At 39.0% G+C, this 18880-nt stretch overlaps 1 protein-coding gene across 5 annotated transcripts in view; it reads right to left on the bottom strand.

The window, feature by feature from the left end:
• RPS6KC1 (ribosomal protein S6 kinase C1) overlaps positions 1 to 18880 on the bottom strand; it is an 84421-nt gene that overhangs the window by 55411 nt on the left and 10130 nt on the right. For 3 of the 5 annotated variants that reach the window (XM_062489297.1, XM_062489299.1, XM_062489298.1), the window contains 3 exons: positions 11845 to 11960; positions 9752 to 9845; positions 4880 to 5242 (listed from right to left, as the gene is read on the bottom strand). In XM_062489297.1, coding sequence (XP_062345281.1) covers positions 4880 to 5242; positions 9752 to 9845; positions 11845 to 11960 — 573 coding nt within the window. Of the gene's footprint in view, positions 1 to 4879; positions 5243 to 6075; positions 6136 to 9751; positions 9846 to 11844; positions 11961 to 18880 lie in introns of all 5 variants that reach the window. The other 2 variants (XM_062489295.1, XM_062489300.1) reach the window with 2 other exon arrangements.

Below are 18880 nucleotides of genomic sequence, written 5' to 3'. Positions count from 1 at the left end.
CCTTTTCATAAAATACTGTCTTCTTGGCATTCTGTCAAGCATAGTCCTGTTTGCATCCCTGGCTCCATCACAAGTTCAAATCATAGCCCATCATAATCCCAGTAATTAGACACAAGTTGGTTTGTTTTCAGTATATCCAAAAATATCATCTAGTTGTCCAAAGTACTCCCAGCAATTCATTGTATATGCATTTCTGGGTTAAAAGTCAAAGTCATTTTAGCAAGGTTCCAGTAATTTGTGTAAATTTTGTTCCAGCTCTGTTTACTGGATAAACATTAAAATAGCATGGAGCAGTGCAAAACTGACATTCACAACCTGCTTTCAAAGACAGCAGCAGCTTATTCAGAACTTGCAGATCCCTAACACAAAACAGATACCTGGGAAACAGCTTGTGCCTGCTGACACTCCAGAGGCATCATACACTTCATGCAACAAGGTTCTTGCTGCCTAAACTAAATCAATATTCATTCTGCCCTGCCACAGCTGCTACACGTGTGAAAATAAACATCCCAAAACTCCGACAGAGTAAATGGATTATCTCCCTTCAGATGTTAACATGCAATGTGGACAGCCCAGCAATGAACACATGTGTTTTCTGAAATACATGGAAGAGATCCTGTACTTTTCTACATGAATTAGGCTGGCCATGTTGTGCAGCATTCTTGCTTCTTCACATGCCTGAAGTTATTAAAACACAGCAATAAGCAGCAGTGTTAACTCTGCTTATCACACACCTCAGACCGCCCCAATCCATAATGGATATAACTACAGAATGGCTGCAGTTGTAAAAAGAAAAGCAGTTCATACAAACAGAACTCCCTTCTTTATTACAAAAAAATTTCATAATTTCAGCCTCGTGATCTGCTTGTTCCTAACATACACTATGCCCTATACCAAAGTCAGGGAATGCACTACTTTGCATAAAACAGTTAACTTCCAGCTACAAGTTGGTGGCTTGCTATTGATTAGTGCATTTTTTCCATCACTAAGCCCGAAGCAATGCACTGACCTCAAAGTGCTCTAACATGCTAACAAAACAAAGGAACAGCTATAATTGTGAGCCAAAGTTTCTATCAGTTAGCATACTTGGTATGCTTTAGAAGGCAGAAAGCCTTGAATTCTAGAAGGATTCAGCTCCTAGAGAACTGCTGAACCATCCTACACAACCCTTGCAGACCTGTCTTCCAAAAGCTTCCAAACTCTGCATGCAGCAATGCCCAGAAAAGACAAGAGGACTGGTACATATTTAGAAGAAAAAGGAAATTACAGCAGCTACTCCCTGTCATTGCAAGCAAGGCAGCTCTGGTATAAATGAAAGAGGAAGGCACAAAAGGTGCAGTTCAAGGGCTACACTGCCAGTCCAAGATTTCATTTTTCTTCCCACTGACAACTGGTTAACATTCTGCATGGAGCAGAAGTAGGCCAAACATGTATAAGGAGCAGATGCCCAGAGTCCAAGGTATACACCAGTCTCCGAGCACACAAGCAGTAATCATTCCCCAAGGGACACAAACTGGGCTCTTGGCAGGACTATGAATAGGACATGAAAGGATTTAGTACTAAACTCTGCAAGAGACTAGCAAAGTAAATACATATGCACCTTGCCCAGAATAACTAACACCACTGTACATCTGAGAACATGTGCACACAGCTGAAAACAAAGTCAGGATGGCCATTTCTCAAACACACAACACCTGCCTCGCCCAACACTAGTGCCAGCAGCGCAGAGAGCTGGGAAGTCGACAGGAATATAACAAGTGTGCTCAACTGCCTTTAGGGAAACCACCTACTCCAAACTAACCAGCACAGGTCTATAAAGCTGCACCATCCAACTTTCTCGTACGCGGTTTTGACGAGGCAGCCTGGAGCAGCAGGTCTTGTGCTGAGCCCAAAGGAGTGACTGGTACCAGCACAGCCTCACCCCTCAGACCCACCTAAGCAGCCCACAGAGGCGTTCACTGAGGAAGCAGACTGTCTCAGATCCCAGGATCGAAGCACAGAGGATGGGTGGCATTCCTTCCCCCCATCTCCGTGTGCCGGTACCATCTGGCGATTCCAAGTCTCGGGCGGCAATTCCTATTTCCTTGCCGCCACCTCGTGGCCAGAGTGTGTATTCCCGCAGTACTGTATTTTCCAAGGAAAAAAAGCCGCCAGAGGCCACGCGTTCTGCAGCGGCTGTGCGCAGGGACAACGGCACTGCACAGGTGGGAAAGGATCAGGGAACGCTGTGTTTCGCTCTCAGCTGTTACAAAGTCTTATCTGCACTCAATAGGTGCAAAATAATCCGTGGCACAAGACCAGAAGCATTTTGTAATAATTGTACCATCCTTATCTTTTTTTTAATCTTTGTGAAATACATAATTTAGGGGTGTTTAAATAATAACTGAAGTGATTAGGTAGAAAGCTTGTGGTGTTTTACTGCAATATACATTAAATGTTCACATACTGATGCTAAACAGGCTACCTTCACAAAGCAGTTAACATTAAAAAGTTTCGTTTGGAGTTTTTTTTGCCTTTTTTTTACTGTCCTCATAAAACATGAGATGACACATTTTTTTTATGAAGACTTTTGGACCAGCCCTGTCATCATCAAGAGGGCAACAGTGTCTCTCTGCCAGCTTTCAGAAGCTTCAAAGAGAATGGGACACAAAATGAGCTGGATCTACCCAAACCTAGTGCAAATGCCCAGAAGAGAATGACTATTCCTTCACAGCCATGAAGGGTAACATAGCGAAATGAAAAGAGGGCTGACTGCTAGGAACCACCCTGTGTACAATTATTCCAAGGGATAAGATGCCACCTAAAATGCAACTCATTCCCATCACTCCTTCTTGTGTGCTTTACAGATGCAATGTCAGGGACTGCAAAGAAAAAGGTGCTGGTGCTGGTTACCTGTTTCTTCAGCCATCAGGAACACTGACATACACCACACAAGTACCATCGCTAAAAATTTACTAGTAACTCCTGCTGCACTTGAGTGGCATCAAGAAAATCAGGCAGAATATCACAGTTTTCTATTCTTTGAATTTCTTCCTAGCCTGAAAAGCAGGGATAAGTGGGTGAGAGAAAAAGATTAACAGTTATCTGAGGCAGCTGGAAGAGTGGCTAGTCAACAGCAAAATGGAAAAAAATCCTTGGAAGAAATTTTGGCAAATGTAAGTAAGAAGTTCAACCCACTCTGGTTTAACAAGTTCGTATGCATGAGTTGAGCAAGTCACCTACATGCAGTAAAAGTCTTTCACAACTTTAAAGCAAACATATTACCCTAAGGATTACCATAAATTTCACACCCAACATGTTTAACCAGTGCCACAACTCAAGTATACACGGTAATTACCACAGCAAAACTGATGTGCAATAGACTGACTTGTTTTCATGCCCTAACAGTTTGAAATTGTTTAATAAAGAAAGTTTTTGAAGTTTGAACTGTCAGTTCAAAACAGCATCATGGCAGCCTAGCATCATGGCTGGCAGACAGAAGTGTTTATGACAGAATAGGATATCCTTCAGAAGATCACAACTGAATGGCCCACAGGTCTATGAAAGTGTACTTGCAAAGAAAGAATAGCTGGGCTCTCCAACAGAAGACTGCCAGCATATTCAACACTAAGAATGAAAAACATTTTGACAACACAGGCAAGGAAAGGTAGGATGTTATTAAAAAGCCACAACAAGCAGCAAAGCAGTAACCCTACTGACATCACTGAGACTTGAAAAGAGGTAGATTTACTTTTTGCCAAAAAGTATAAGACACATAAAGCAAAGGCTGTGCACATATCTTGGCTCACACCTCTAGTTATCATCAGTAACCTACCCATTATTTTTTGCCAGGCCCCATTAAATCAGCTCAGCAGGTAACTTCCATTGCTACAACTGTTCAGAAGGTCTGGACCACTGCTGTGCAACCCACTGGGATGCAGCAAAGGCTTCTTGCTTGTGTGTGTTTGGTGCATTCATGTCTAAGTTCAGATTTGGAGCAGCAGAATGCACCTGTGCTGTACACTGTCAAACAAAAAGGCACAATTCTAATCTCACTCATTTGATCTTGTGTGGGACAGAAGCACAATACACAGACCCTGAATTCACTCCAGGAAAGAGCAATCTTTCCCTGTACTCTATAGTTTTAAGCCATTGTTGGACAAAATGCAAATTATATGAGGTTATCACTCAAAATTCTCAAGAGCTAGAGAAGGGAAAATTCTTCCTCCCTTAATGACAAGGTGCAAGGAGGCAGAAATCATGTAGTTGCATCCAGTCTATTAACAACAGCTTTTGCAGATATATGTTGACAGACCAAAATCTTTTGACAAGGAAAAAAAAAACCAAACTGTTCTCCTCTAGCAATGCAAGCATGTAAGTTTCTATGCATCCTTTAGCTAGAAAAGGAGAATAGTTTAGTGGAAGAAGTAAGAGGCTGTGAGACAAGAGCAATTCTAATCCTGTTGTGATTGGGAAGTTAACCTGAGGCTGCCTCTCCCCATGCGTAAAATGGGGATAATTAATCCTCACTTAACCATGTAAATTAAATAATGTTTCAACAGTGCTGCAAGTGCCACATATTAATTAATGGCTAGGCAATAAAAAGGAAAGAGGCAAAAATGGAGCACTTTGCTACTTACCTGCAAGTTGAAGGTTGTGCTGCAATTTTAACAGAGGAGATAGATATTGGGCACTTGGAAGATGAGACCCTAAATTATCATTCAGTCTTAGAAGTTTCTCTCTCTCACATGCACACAGCCATCAAGTATATGAAAGCCAAGCACATGCAATTCTGCATTTCAGATCACTTCTCTGCAATGCAGTAAGCTGATGTTAACCATGGAAATGTCACAAACACACATAACAAAGGAGAAGACAAACATCATGAGAAGATCCATACCTTGAACACCTTCCAAAAGCAGATCAACCCCCTTTCTATAAAAGCTTAAGGCAGTTTCATAATCTTCCTCCTCCTCCTTCTTCAAGGCCAGTTTTATTAACTCGCCTGCTTTCTCCAAGTAATCTTGTTTGCCTGGCTTGGATTTTAAGCTTCCAGTAAACAAACCATGGCTTTCCTTTTCTCCTTCAGGTTTGCTCCACTCCTGCTCAGAGGCCAGTGTGCTTTGAACTGGGGGTTCAGAAGTAACACAAAGGCCAGCAGCTCTACTGGGAGAACTTTGGTTGGATGCCATTCCATCATCTACCTCAGCAAGAGAATCTACATCGACTGTCAGAGAGATCAGGTCGCTGTCACTGGAGAGGCCTGAAAGTCAGAAAGACATCCATTACTCTAGATTGCTCATATACCTCATACACCTTAGGAGCCTTCAAAATTCCTTATCCCATTCAAAGATTTAGCTCTTTTCACTTATGCAGTTTCCTCAGAATGCCCACAGAAACTCCCTGATTGCAAAGCTGTATCTAGAAAATGTTTGTTAGTACCTATAGAAACATATTTTTAAAATATGTTTATTTTTAAATACAAAAAAAAATTAACTACAAACTCTGCAGAAAAAACAGTCTTCATTTCAGTACTGGGAATGAAGAGATCAACATCTAACACCCAACTTGAACTTCAAAAGCAGCTCACCGTTGCACTCCAGGAAATTACAAAACTAAACCTATGTGACTTCAATTAGAAAAGTCAACCAGCAGGAGCCAAATTATTGTTGCAGGAAATCCCAACACACTGTTTAAAATCAGTAAGATGAAGCAGCCTCAAAAGAATAAATTAGTTTGAATTAACACAGAGTTACTGTCAGCTTACACATCATGCAGCACACAGCTCACACATAACATATATAATTTCTTTCATTGCTAGCACGTAAAATAAATTACTTGACACCTCTTTTATCACTCAAATCTGAGCTAACACATTTTCTTTTACATTGCCATAAGTCACTATACCCTTACTGCAAGCTGACCGTCAGTAACTAAACCACAGGAAGTTTTCATGGTTATTTGGGAATAAACAAAGGTCTTTCACATATATACCATTTCTGTAAGGATTATCATCCACAAAAGGCTTTCACTTAACTATGATTTTCTAATGATTTAATTTCCACAAATGTAATGGAACCAACTTCTAGTTCTCACCTCCACATTCCGATTGGCTCGTAAGTGTCACATCATCAAGCCCACTTAAATCCTTTCGAACTGGAAAGTAGAAGGACAAAAATGTTTCTGACATCCATGTGTACAACAGATTACAAGTTCCCTTGCAATCAGAATGAAAAAGCATGACCCCCATATAGGTAAAAGTATATAATATGAAACTGTTCTTTGATTGGCTATCAGAGATATCCATTTGTTAACACCCATTAGAATTAGGTATAAGGTTTGCCATTTCTCACTGTTTCCAAGATTTAAAAACAAAACACAGGTCCTTGCTTGGATGGGGGACTATTCAAACCTCACACTCCACCTCACTTCAATAGCAGCAAGGCTACAGTCCCTATCCCTCTCTGCTCTTACAATTTATGATTAAGGAGACTTAAAACAAGAAAGTTTTCAAAGCTCGGACCTACGCACCAAGGGAAAAAAAAAAAAAAAAAGCTAGATTTCAGTCTCAAAAACGTCATTCCAGAATTGTACCCTGCATGAGACATATGGAGCAAGCCACAAATTTGGCAGTGCCACCTGGATATCAAGTAGCAGTTTGTTTTATCACCTTGGCACATGTACCCACTGAGGCAGTAAAACAGGCAACACAGTCAAGACATTTAGCTGTTTGCATGCACAGAGAAAGTAAATTCTGACCTAAAACCCAGTGTCTGTCTTCTCCTATATTATTGTCAGAGTGAAGAGTTTAACCACACTTCCATATTCTGACTTATTTTCAAGAAGTATGTGGCAGCAGAAAGAAGCTGACACAAAGGCAACGAACTCAAGTTTCCTTTTACATTTTGCAGCTGTAGAGTTATAGGCGTTCACAATTTATGGAAGACGACTAAGAAGGCACTGTAGAAACAGTGCTTTTCTAAAAGCCAGCAGTTCTTTGACACGACTGAGAGGAAAAAAAGACATGAAGGAGGACAAATTACTAGGCACTCTGTCCGAAAAGCAAGGGACAGTGATATTTATGACCTAGATTACTTGAAAGGAAGGGACAGGGTGCACAGAAGACAGTGCTCCTGATCTTCTCATGGAAGGGGCATAAAGTGTTCAGGCAGAGAAGAAAACTGCCTGTGTAGCCCCCAAACCTACAAGAACGAAGGAAAACTCACAACAGGAAAGTTGGAGGAAGACAGAGGATTAACTAACATAATAATAATGGGCCATTCACCTGCTCAATTTAGGGGCAGCAAAATCTGGGAGTAGAGAACTGAGCATTTATTAAACACCATTTAGAGGTATCAGGTGATGGAAACACCTGATTGATGGACGGAGTGCAGAGAGAAGGCATGAATGGAAAAGCTAGGGGTTTTGGCCACCCAGATGAGATGAATTAGAGCCCATCCACACAGCAGATTTCACACAGCCTCAAGTTCCCCTCCCTGCAGGCCAAACAGAATCACGTTTGCTTGTCTTGTAGCCAACTGGACCAAAAGCTGTATGAACACAGGCAGCATGGCACAGAGCCTGAGCTAATAAACTTTTCTTTAGGTCAGGTTTAGAGCCCAGATCTGGCGCCACACAACAAGCGTCATGGGGTTTCCAGTCATCTTATGGTGTAGGAAGCATCTCAAGTGCACAGGCTTATTTCTGGCAAGATAACGTGTACACGGTAAAACAGAAGGCGAGAGGAAAAAAAGAGAATGAAAAAAAAATTTACTTCCTGATGAAGTCCTCTAAAGAATCTGGTAAGGTAATTGATACAGAAACACTTATGAAGAGAAAGTCGGACATCTGAACATCATTCCACGTACTCAGAGAAGAACACAAAGCGACTGTTTGTCAGGAATACAAGATGAGAATAATGATGCTGAAACTGAACACAAATCTCTGTACTTGTCTCTGCCTTGTGCAATTTCACCAGGTATCTGAAAAGTAAACACAGTTTCCAAAAACTGGTGGAAAGCTCGGGTAACCTGGCCTCTTGAAAAGAAGATTCCTGTGAAAGCATGGACTGCCAAACCCCTTTTACAAGCAAGACAATTGTTGCTTATTTTGGTACAGAAACATTTCTACTGCTGTCAGTTTGCATCTTCCACCATTAATGCACACACCTTCTGCAAAATGAACTTTGCCTGGAAAGAACAGTTAAAAGTGAGAAAACACAACCCACCCTTAAAAGTAAACAGCAGCACCTGTTAAGGGATGGATTTGCTACTTCTTAGTACAAGACCCTGAAGGAAGCCCTTGGATGCCTCTGTTACAGCAAGTAACACAGTAAACCAGCCACAGTTAACTGCCATAATCAGCCTGGGAAAAATCAGATGCAGACATGAGGTTGTGAGGAGAGTCAGAGAGAGGACTCAAGGCCAAGTATTGCCACTGCCATCTAGAGGTTTTAAAGACAGATGTTTCATTCTGTCCATTGCCTCCCCCACACCAAAACACGATTTCAAACATAAGAAGATATGAGCTGGAAGACACATAGGTTTTAGAAAAAAATAACTCCACAAAAGTCACATTCAGCATCTCCAACTCCTGTGCTCACAGTTGTTCCAAGTATCCTGTAAAATTCCTCCAGCTGATTCAGAAGGGTATCAAAGAATTTTTCTACTTTACAGCATTTTTTTCTTTCCAGTATTTTATCTGACAAAAAGGAATTGGTTTTCTTCTGCTAAAAATGAGGCCCTGGTGAATAATGAATAGAAATGTTCAATATTAAGCGCTTTTAGAAGCACTCTTTATTTTAGAGGGCATAGTATAAAGGGAGTGCATTGTCAGAATCTGAAATGTTAAATTTCACAGAAATCATTAAAACCCTTTTAAACTAGTTAGTGCTATTTATCATAACTGTCCTCTTCAACTAAACAACTATACAAAAGCATGTATGTTTTATATATGTATATAAACAACAACTTCTATACCTTTCCCTTCACAGAACCAGATACTGTGGGGACATTAATTCATTAACATCATAGAAGGTACAACAAAATAAAATGCAAAGCTCACTTCCTATGTAGAATAGATTGTACAAGTAAGTACGAAGTGACTGAGAGAGATCCCAGTGACAAGTTATACAACCTCAAGAAAAAAAAAATAACCAATCACTGTTAGAAGACAAAATCCATTTTTTTGTTATGCAAGGATTGTTCTATCGAAGCAAATTCTATGCCAGAAAGATCAGATCCTTTCCTAAATAACCTTAATAGGTGTTTATATAATAATGTGGATTTATACATGAGTGCTAAGCAATTGCAAAGGAAAACTTCTTGGAGAATTGGAGAATTTCCTAGAAATCACAAGGACCAACTATAACTCAAAAACATAAATATCTAAAAGACTGCATGGCACACAGAAATGCTTAAGCTGACTCAGCCTAGAGGCAGGCAAGAAGCTCTAGTACAGTATTTATTTGGGCTGACTGACCCTCCCTTACAGCTGTACTATTATTTTGTGAAAGTGAAGTGTCACTAAAAGTGCCACTAAAACTACTCTACACGTGGCATCCAAGTCAGCATGCACAACTTTAGAATAGAACTTCCAGAAGTGCAGACAGCTCTGTCAATTTCTCTCTTGCCAGTCCCAGCTCAGAACTTTTGCTGTAACAAGCAAACAGAAACTGGACACCAGTGCTCCATGGAGAAATCTGTCACTTGTCATTCACAAGTTGCTTTAAAACAGATCATGCTATGAGGTTATGTGGGAAGAGAAAGCAAACCTTCAGAGCTGCAGTCAGACAGGTTGTCAGTCAGAGAGTCAGACAGAGGCTCAGCAGGACCAATCAATTCTGAGCCATCATGCACCTCTCCACCCTGAAAAGAAAGAGGGAAAGGAATTACTCAGCTGCTGTACTCTATGGAAATTCTCATTGTATAGAAGTGATAGCCAAAATTATATTTTCTAATCAGTGAGTGCTCCATTTCTTTAGAGTTAATGAATTTAATTAAACTATATAAGCCTGCAAAATTAAACAAGGACTTTTGGTTAAGCCATATTTGGTTGCCACAGACTGACTAGGTATCTAAATATTTAGCCTCCTGCAGCTTCAGAATTTTGAACCACACAAACACGCACACCTAAATCTAACAGGGAGAGAATAATAATGCTCCTGATCTCTTGTGTCACATACAGTCTGTGACCTTCAATGGTGCTCCCAAGCACAGTACTGTTTGTCCATCAGACTAATGTCCCACTCATGACCCACTATCTTAAGTTCAGTCATAGTTGAGACTTAAATATACAAAGAGGACATTGCTCTCCAAGCCTGAAAGGAATCAAAGCAAAGTAACAATAGCACTAGAAATCACCTAAACGTTTTTGGTGTTTTTTCTGCTTCACATCTCAGGTGCACATTTTCCATGCCATTTTAACAGAAAGCATTATGTATTATATGGCACCATTTTCAAGGCTGTGTTGCAAACGGGCACTGCTAATCTGTCTTGAACCAGCCCAGCACATTCTCCCCCAAGCCAGCTCATTCTTCTGGAGTTTATAACACACAGATGCAGAGAACACTCCCTTCAGATGTTTCTAAGAATTAATTGTCCAAGCCTCTTTCCCCACAACTATTTGCACAAAAAATCTGAAAAGGAATAAAATCACCCATGGGCAGAGCTAAAAGCACACAGGCTGAGCTGGTGACACACCAAACCTAAGGCTCTCTTACAAGAAAGTATGACACCACATCAGCCAACAAATGAGCCTAAATTATTGCATTTGCATAAGCCCCCTTTGAAGACATAGCTTGTCCTAAAAAAAACCTGATTTTCTAGTTTTATTCATTTCCCTGAAAAGCCAGAAAATGTCCATTGAGAGGCTAAAACTAATACTTTTATTAAGCAAAGAAAGAAAAGAGAGGTCTGAAAAAGTACCCAAAGCCACAGTACTATTTCCAAATAACTGAAAAACAAATGCAAAAGCAAATAAACCAAATAGTAAAATAGTCTAACTCAATCTCCCACTCATTTATTGACACCAAAGCTTAAAGAAAATTATTTTAAGTATTCTAAAGAACACTGCAATAACTTCATCAGGAAAACAAGTAAAGAATTTTAAGCTTTGATAAAATGTTGCTCTTGCATATGTCTGTGTATATATATATATATATATATATATATATATATAATAATTTAAATATACTAAACATATCAATATGCTTAAGTCCCATCTCAGCCAGATGAACATTTCCTTCATTCCAGACAGTTCCTATCATGGGTACATGCAAATTTATGCTCATGAGTTTGCGGAACATCAGACTAAGCTACTGAAAATAAAGAAGTTTGAAGGAACTACTGAAAAGAAACTGCTTCAGCTGTAATAAAGAGGAAGTCCACATCAATGTACTATCCTAAAACTTGTTATGGAGACTGGCTCTTACAACACTGTACAAGCAGCACATTGGACTAGTTACATGCCAATTTTGTTGCTGTGGACTCAGGTCCACAAAAATCATAAGGAAACAGTGTAAATAGTCTCCACTCCTTTGGTTTGAAACTATAAACATCTACTGAAAATATAGGAACAGTGATAATGTTTTTATTACTTCCCACTGGAATTTATCATCACAAGTTTTGCTATCACTCAATTAAAAAAAAAAAATTCTAATCCCTTCACCAAAAGTTCCTGTAAAACTTTCCACCATGTAGAGGTGTGGCATGGGGTTTTTTTTAAAGCCACATTTCCAGAATGAATGGAAAACTCCCAGTCCCTCCACAAAGCATGTCAGACCGTGGTTTATAAAGTAAAGCAAAATCAGCACTATACTTCAGTCATGTCGGTAAGAAGCAAATACTTCTGCAAATACTAACCAACCTTAAAAAACTCTTCCAGCTGTTTGCTGTTATAGAGAGCAGGGATATTGGCAGAAAACTGCAAGAGATCTTCAGCACATTGCCTTCTTTCTTCAATCACAGTTTCATCAAATCGCCCTGGAACAGACACATAGATTGACAGTTTTAGAAATAACTACACATTTATTTTGCAATAATAACTACAACGAAAGAAAATGAACGAGACAAAAGCAACCTTCTGGAGACAATGCCCTGAGTCTATAAAAGTCACTCCAACGCTTCAGGAGAACACAGCAAATCTTCAAACTTCCTATTCTCAATTGTCCCTAGAGTCCCGTCTTCTGCAATCCACTCGGATGATGAAAGCTGGCAGCTACGACAAGAATCCTTCGCCCTCTCATCATAAGAATATGTGAGGCAACACTCTTGATTAGCCAAGAGACACTAACGGATGTCCAGTGTTATCTGACAATAAATGATACATGCACAATTTGACAATATGCCAGTCAGTGTCAGCCTTGATTACGGCCCAAATCCTGTAAGGAGCTGAGCAATCTTCACGTGTTCTCAAGAACAATGCACAATGTGAAGGGGTAGTAAACAAAGTATTGCTAAAAGCCCCCAAACAGATCTTCAATTCCAAGGTGCCATTTATGGAGGAGACAAAGTGTAGGGGAGATGGTGAAGCCCTGCTACCAGGCACTGAAGCTTTCCTCTGAAGTAGCTCCATGCAGACAGGGTCTCATCTCCTTCTGGACTCAAGAGGTAAACAGAGCTGGGAAGCAGCTCATTTACTAAAATGTATGAACCTTCCTTTTTCTCTACCCAGCACCCAAAACATTCCAATTAGAAAAAACACACTTAAAAAACAACCCCACAGTTCACCTGAAGAGATTTGCTTCTCAGGAGAAAAACCTTGGATTGCTACCTTAAATTCACATCCTTCACAATTGCACACAACTTATTTTAGCTTTTTATATCAACATCACTTTGTTGTTGAAATAGTGACAAGTTTTCAAAAGAAAAAGGGCAGAGGTTAACAGTAATAATTGGAGGAGAATAGAACAGATATTGCAACAGCTATACAGAGGGGAAAAAAGGACTGGGAAGACAAGTTCAAGAAACAGTACTGCTATAACAGCATGACCAGAAAAATAAGAACCACCTGTGACAGCTCTGTGCCATTAACCTTTGAAGAGGACAAAAGAAACATTGAATACAAAAGCAAAATTCATTTATACTTAGAGCAAGCAAAAAAATAATCCCAGAAGAAAGTATCAAAGCAGGATTCTTTCCAGAAATTCTTCAAGTAAATAGCTCCTGCCTATGCGGTATCAGAAAAAAGAAAATAAAACTAAAAAGACACGCACATACTCACAAGATCACAAACAAAGCTTTTGGGGCTTATTTTTCCCATGAAAGAAAAGAAAAGACATCATTGGGCTAATTTTCAGCTGGATTGGTTCCGTGCCTTGCTCACCCTGCCGTTTCAGCTGTACAAACAGGAGCAGCTGTACAAAAGAGTGAGCAACAAGCAAGCAGAAAGAAGGCAAAAGCAATGCTACCACAGTGAGTGGTAACATTGAAATCAGGTCCTATTAAACGGCTCACCAAACTTCCTAAGTCTTCAGAGCAACACTGGGGGTGCATTAGGGCTCTTGGTTCATTCCATGCAAAATTGGACATCATGGAAAGAAAACAACTTCTCTCAGCAAAGCACAGCAGCATGGGCCAGCTAAATGAATCTACAAATTCACACAAACACTGTTACAATGTAGTAGAAAAATCAATTGTGAAGAAGTAAACACCTAACAATAGCAGAAACAGAAAACTTTAGCAAGAAAGAAAAGCTGAAAGTTATTTTTCCTTGTTTCTCAAGAATCTCTCCCTGTTTCATTTCATCAAACTCACTAAAAACTAATTTTCCCTTATCCATGTCTTCTCATTGGGCACCAGACAGCACACATTAGGACCAGCCCTGCCAGGCTGACCCATGTGCATTCAGTGACTGCCAGGCAGCTGCAAATCTCGGGTATAAGCTGAGCCTGCCTGCCCCTCAGCAGAACCAAAACACACGCTCTCTTCTTTCTCAGGTGCCATTTCACAGACTCTGCAGAAGGGTAATTACATTGGCAACCACCTTCACTCTCAAATTTAGCCACATCAGTAAGGGGTTCAACTTCCTAATGGCACAATTACACAAGCCTTAGCTTCTTAGGAAGTTGAGTTAAAAAAGATAAAAATACATGTTTGAACAGAGCTGTTGAAACATTAGTCACTGTCGCATTTTCCAGCCCATTAGCATCATGACACACTATGAGGAAAACTGCTTCTAGATCTAGAGGGCTTTAGAGGAAGGAAGAACATTATTCAGTACTGGTTGAGTTCACAGACCTCTTGCCATCTTGCTGGCAGTTTAATTCCCAGGCAACCCTGCCTTACTGCTTCCTCCATTTCCTTTTTTCATACTTTCAAGCAATGCTGCACTGCTCAACGCTTTCATTATCACTCTTCCCAAGGAAATGCTCAAAGCTGCTTACGCAGCCAGCTGATTCTTCAAACACTTCTATCAGAATGTCATTTTGCATCTAAATCAACATTATTTCTGCTAGTCTTTACAATTCTCAGACACACACAGACTTCATTACAGGGATCACCTGTTAGTCATATTTTTTAAAAGTGTCAACTGCAACTTTAGCATGTAACACAATTGTTACTCCTCCAGCAATGATCCATTCAAAATTACCTATTTATATAAAAACCAGGTATAAATTCCTGTAAAAGGAATCTACAATCAATTTTGTGGAGCAGATCTAACAACTAAACACCCAGCAAAGTGTGTGTTCATGTTTCAGTTAGTTTCTCACACTTCCTACAGTACACAACACTAAATTAATAAATACTTCATTCAGTAACTTAAAATACAAAGGGCATCCTTATGTGAGCTTTATAATGTAAATTATCTTTCTGACTCACTGCTAGCAAATTATCAATATCTGGGGGGGTTGTTTCTTTTTTGGTGAACTGGGGGGAGTGTAGTATTTTTTACACTAGAGTATATTTCTGCACTTGCTAGCAGAACACATGCAGATTTACCTATATTTTGGTAAAATGCCATGTGTGGTCAGCATATGGAAATACTTATGTGTCCAACAACAAGACAAAAATAACTTGAAAGTACTGAAGAAAATAATGTTGATGCATATTAGGAAAGGACAGTAATCATGTCCCAGATACAGGCATCATAATTTTAGCAGCTGGATATGTTAGGGCATTTTAGATTTTCATTATCAAGTTCATTGAGGTTTTTTCCTATAAAACAAGCAGAAAATGTTCCAAGTGAAGTACAGAGAAAGTGCACTTCACCAGAAATCAGATTATCTCTTTTGCCAACACATAGCAAATGTTCTGCTTTGATACAAACAGCTCTATTACAACAGCCTAAAAATACACACATTTTGTGGCAAGTCTTTGGTTGCATGAAATATGGAAGCACAGCATGACACATTTGTTTTTAAATACATCTCAGTTCTCCACACCATCTCCTGAAACTTTGAATGCTGGAGATGCTCCTCAGGTTTAACACTCCTTCTACAACTAAGTTCAACTGTCAGGACCACCAATCCTCATTTTGCAAACTGCACACTCTGCAAACAATAGGTACATACATTATTTAAAGCACAGGTATCAAAAAAAAAAAAAAAAACCCACCAGTTGCCAGCAATTCTACTCACAAGTTTAATTAGAAACTAGGCTAAAAGTTGCAACAATTGTAACATCACCACAGGGAAGCAACACTGCAGAAATGGTCCATCAAAGCAGCATAGAAACAAAAGATCTTGAGAGAGGGGGACCTTGCAGGTCATCACTAACAGAATGAGACTGAAAACGAGTTTATCAAAACCTTGTTATCCACGAAGATGGTATTTTTTCTCTAGAAAAAAAAAACTTAGTATTTTTACCATAAATTAAAATAAATCATACAGCAGTTACTATGTGTAGAATTGCAATGGAAGGATACACAGTAAGATTTTATGCTGTAAATACAAAAATAATTCTTTAATTGGAGAATCAGATAGGGCTGCTCCTTTCAGCTACATACCAATCACATAAAATTTGTTTTTACATTACCTCCACTTTTCTGTAGACTTCTGTGTCTCAGTTTCATTTAAATGTAGTGGGGTTTGTTTTCATTTACTTTTAATTTCAAAAAGCTTTTTAACAAATAACTGCATTGAGTATTTCTCTGGATTTCCTTCTGTTACAATGTACATTTCAGTCACTTTTGTTCACTAAATACAATAGAAGAATGTTTTTCAGAAGGGATTTCACTCAATTCTTCCCTTGCTTCCAGTGCAAATGCAAAACCAGTTAATTTGCATTTATAGCAATTTTTAATTATTTAAGATATTAGATACCTATACTCTCTTCTACACTGATTTTCTTTTACCCCTCTTTTCTCCCCTATGAATAGATATATCTTCTACCTAAAATTAAATTATGCCTTTCAAATACTAGTTTTGTAAATAATTGGTCCAGTGAGAACTCAACTCTGTAAATCAGGTTTAAAATAATCTCAGAATGAAATTAATACTACATGCTTTATTTAACCATTATTGCCTATGCTCTGGCATAGCACCAAAACCTACCCCACTTCCAACTTCATAAATCAACAAAAATAAAATTACATAAAACTTGGGTACAATTTGGCTGATGTGAAACGCAATTTAAGTCAGGAATTCCACCCAGCTCTGTGCAGACAGCCACAAAATCTGCATCAGGATTCAGCTTCATAGATGCAGGGCAACAAATGTGAAACATGCTGGATGCTAGAACATACCAATCTGAGACACACAGAAAATTTGGGAAAATACCCTCTAGATAACTTCCCAACACCAATAAAAAATGCCACACAAAGAAAACCTGCAAAAATCAGCATTAGATGCATACCAAAAAACAAATACTGTCTGGGTGCTAAAACGTGCACAACACATCTAAACCATGGAAAAATATGTATGGCAATAAACACAAAAACCAGACACAACACATGCACTAGAGGTGTGGCCAAAAAATGCCAAAGAAGCTCAACACTAAAAATGCAAAAAATATGGGGGGGGGAGGGAGGAAAGATGTGGTAGCAGAATGCAAAACGAAAAAAAGACAAACTCATGCTGAAGTGTCCTGTATGTTAAAAAAAACCACCAAAACACGTTTGAAACATATGGCAGTGGAAAGCAACACTGCAGCAATGCCTAAGAAACAAAAGACACTTTTTTAAAAGTGCAAAAAGCTTAAGAAAAAAAAAAAAAGAAAAAAAAAGAGCACATTGGAAATTCATGCCAAAAGATGCCAAACATACTGGACACCCAAAATATCACTGTAGTAACGCCAAACATATTGGGACAGCACTCTAGGAACCAAAATCCACACCAAAAAACGCACAGAAATCCCAGACCAGAAACTTAAGTATATGGCAGATGCATTTAAAAAACACCAAACACCCTGGATACTAAACCCCATACAAGGTGCACAGAGAAACCATAAACACTGACTGAATGCTAATTTAAAAAAACAAAAGAAAACAAAACAAAAAAACAACCACCAAACTAAACCAACCTGCAAATACCATTAAAAGGCTTTAATAATATCAAAATGTTTTAAGGTTCTCATAAGCCTGCCCAAAAACACCTCAGAAACTGAAAACCTCACCAAGAAGCACAGGAAAATAAAAAAGGATCTGGGGTATGCATGCCAAAAACATGCCAAACATGTTCAAAGATTAAAAACCATTAAAATGCCCAATGGTAAACTGCACCTAGTAAATCCATGCTAAAAAGGCCCAACAAATACACTGGATACACAAAAAATCCCACTGGATAATTCATAAAATAACACATTGAAAAAAGCATACTGTGTATTTGTACAAAAAAAAAGCCGCTAAAGAAATCCTGGACTGAAATAACATCATGTCCATACTCTAGAAACCAAACCACACCTAAAATAGTCCAAATCCACCCCGGAAACCTTGCCAAAAAAAGAGAGCACATGCCAAAAAAACACCAAACATGCTGGACACTAAACATCATGCAAAGTTTGCACAAAAACAACTCAGGCTAGACACTTATGAAAAAATAACACGAAATCAACTTGCAAACTCCATGGAAATGTCTTAGTAACTCCAAAACCACCTGACAAACCAACAAGTCCAACAAAAATTATTTAGAAGTCAAAAAGCCTAACAAAAACCACACCAAAAACACTATGTGGTAGATTAATCCCAATAAAACACTGAACACATTGGATATTTAAAACCTGTTAAAATTCCCAATAATTCTCTCTGGTAGATGCACACCAAGAAAATCCAAACTCATTTCGGACACTAAAAAAAACTATCAAAAAAACAGCTCCCAAAACCCAACAAACTGAAAAGCACCACCAAAACCATTCCACAGAGTGAGAAATGCCTCAGAAACACTTGCAAAGCACACAGTAGGTATATGCCAAAAAGAGGTCAAACATGATGGACTCACCAAAAAAATGCTAAAAACTGCTTAACAACCTGCAGTATATGCATGAAAAAGAAAAAGCTGCACCTAAAAAATGCTGGATCCAGCAAAATAATCCCACATAAAAATGCTGCAGCAAATGCATTAGGAACCAAACACCTTGCCAAAAGAGAAAAAAATTCACACCAAAAACCTTGCCAAAGAAATGAGTACATGGCAGATGTTTACCAAAAAACAACCAACATGCTAGATGCTCACAGCTATGGGGGGGTGGGGGGGGAAAAAACACACCACACTACAACCACCACAGACTGGGTGCTTAAAAAAACAAAATATACTACAACAACTAGCAAGAGCCATGAAAAAGCCTTAATAACCCCAAAAGCACTTTAGAAACCATAATCCTCATCCTAAACCACACCAAATGTACATGATGGATGCAAGTAAACAAATGTCAAACACTTGCCAGACACTTCAAAAAGACAACTTTAAAATTCTTGGGAAAAAGGCTCAAAAGCAGGTGGTAAACGCACACCAAAATAGCAACAGTCA

The sequence above is a fragment of the Cinclus cinclus genome, chromosome 3 (assembly GCF_963662255.1).
Source record: "Cinclus cinclus chromosome 3, bCinCin1.1, whole genome shotgun sequence".
Classification (NCBI taxonomy): Eukaryota; Metazoa; Chordata; class Aves; order Passeriformes; family Cinclidae; genus Cinclus; species Cinclus cinclus.
This window is presented reverse-complemented; position numbering and strand designations above follow the sequence as displayed.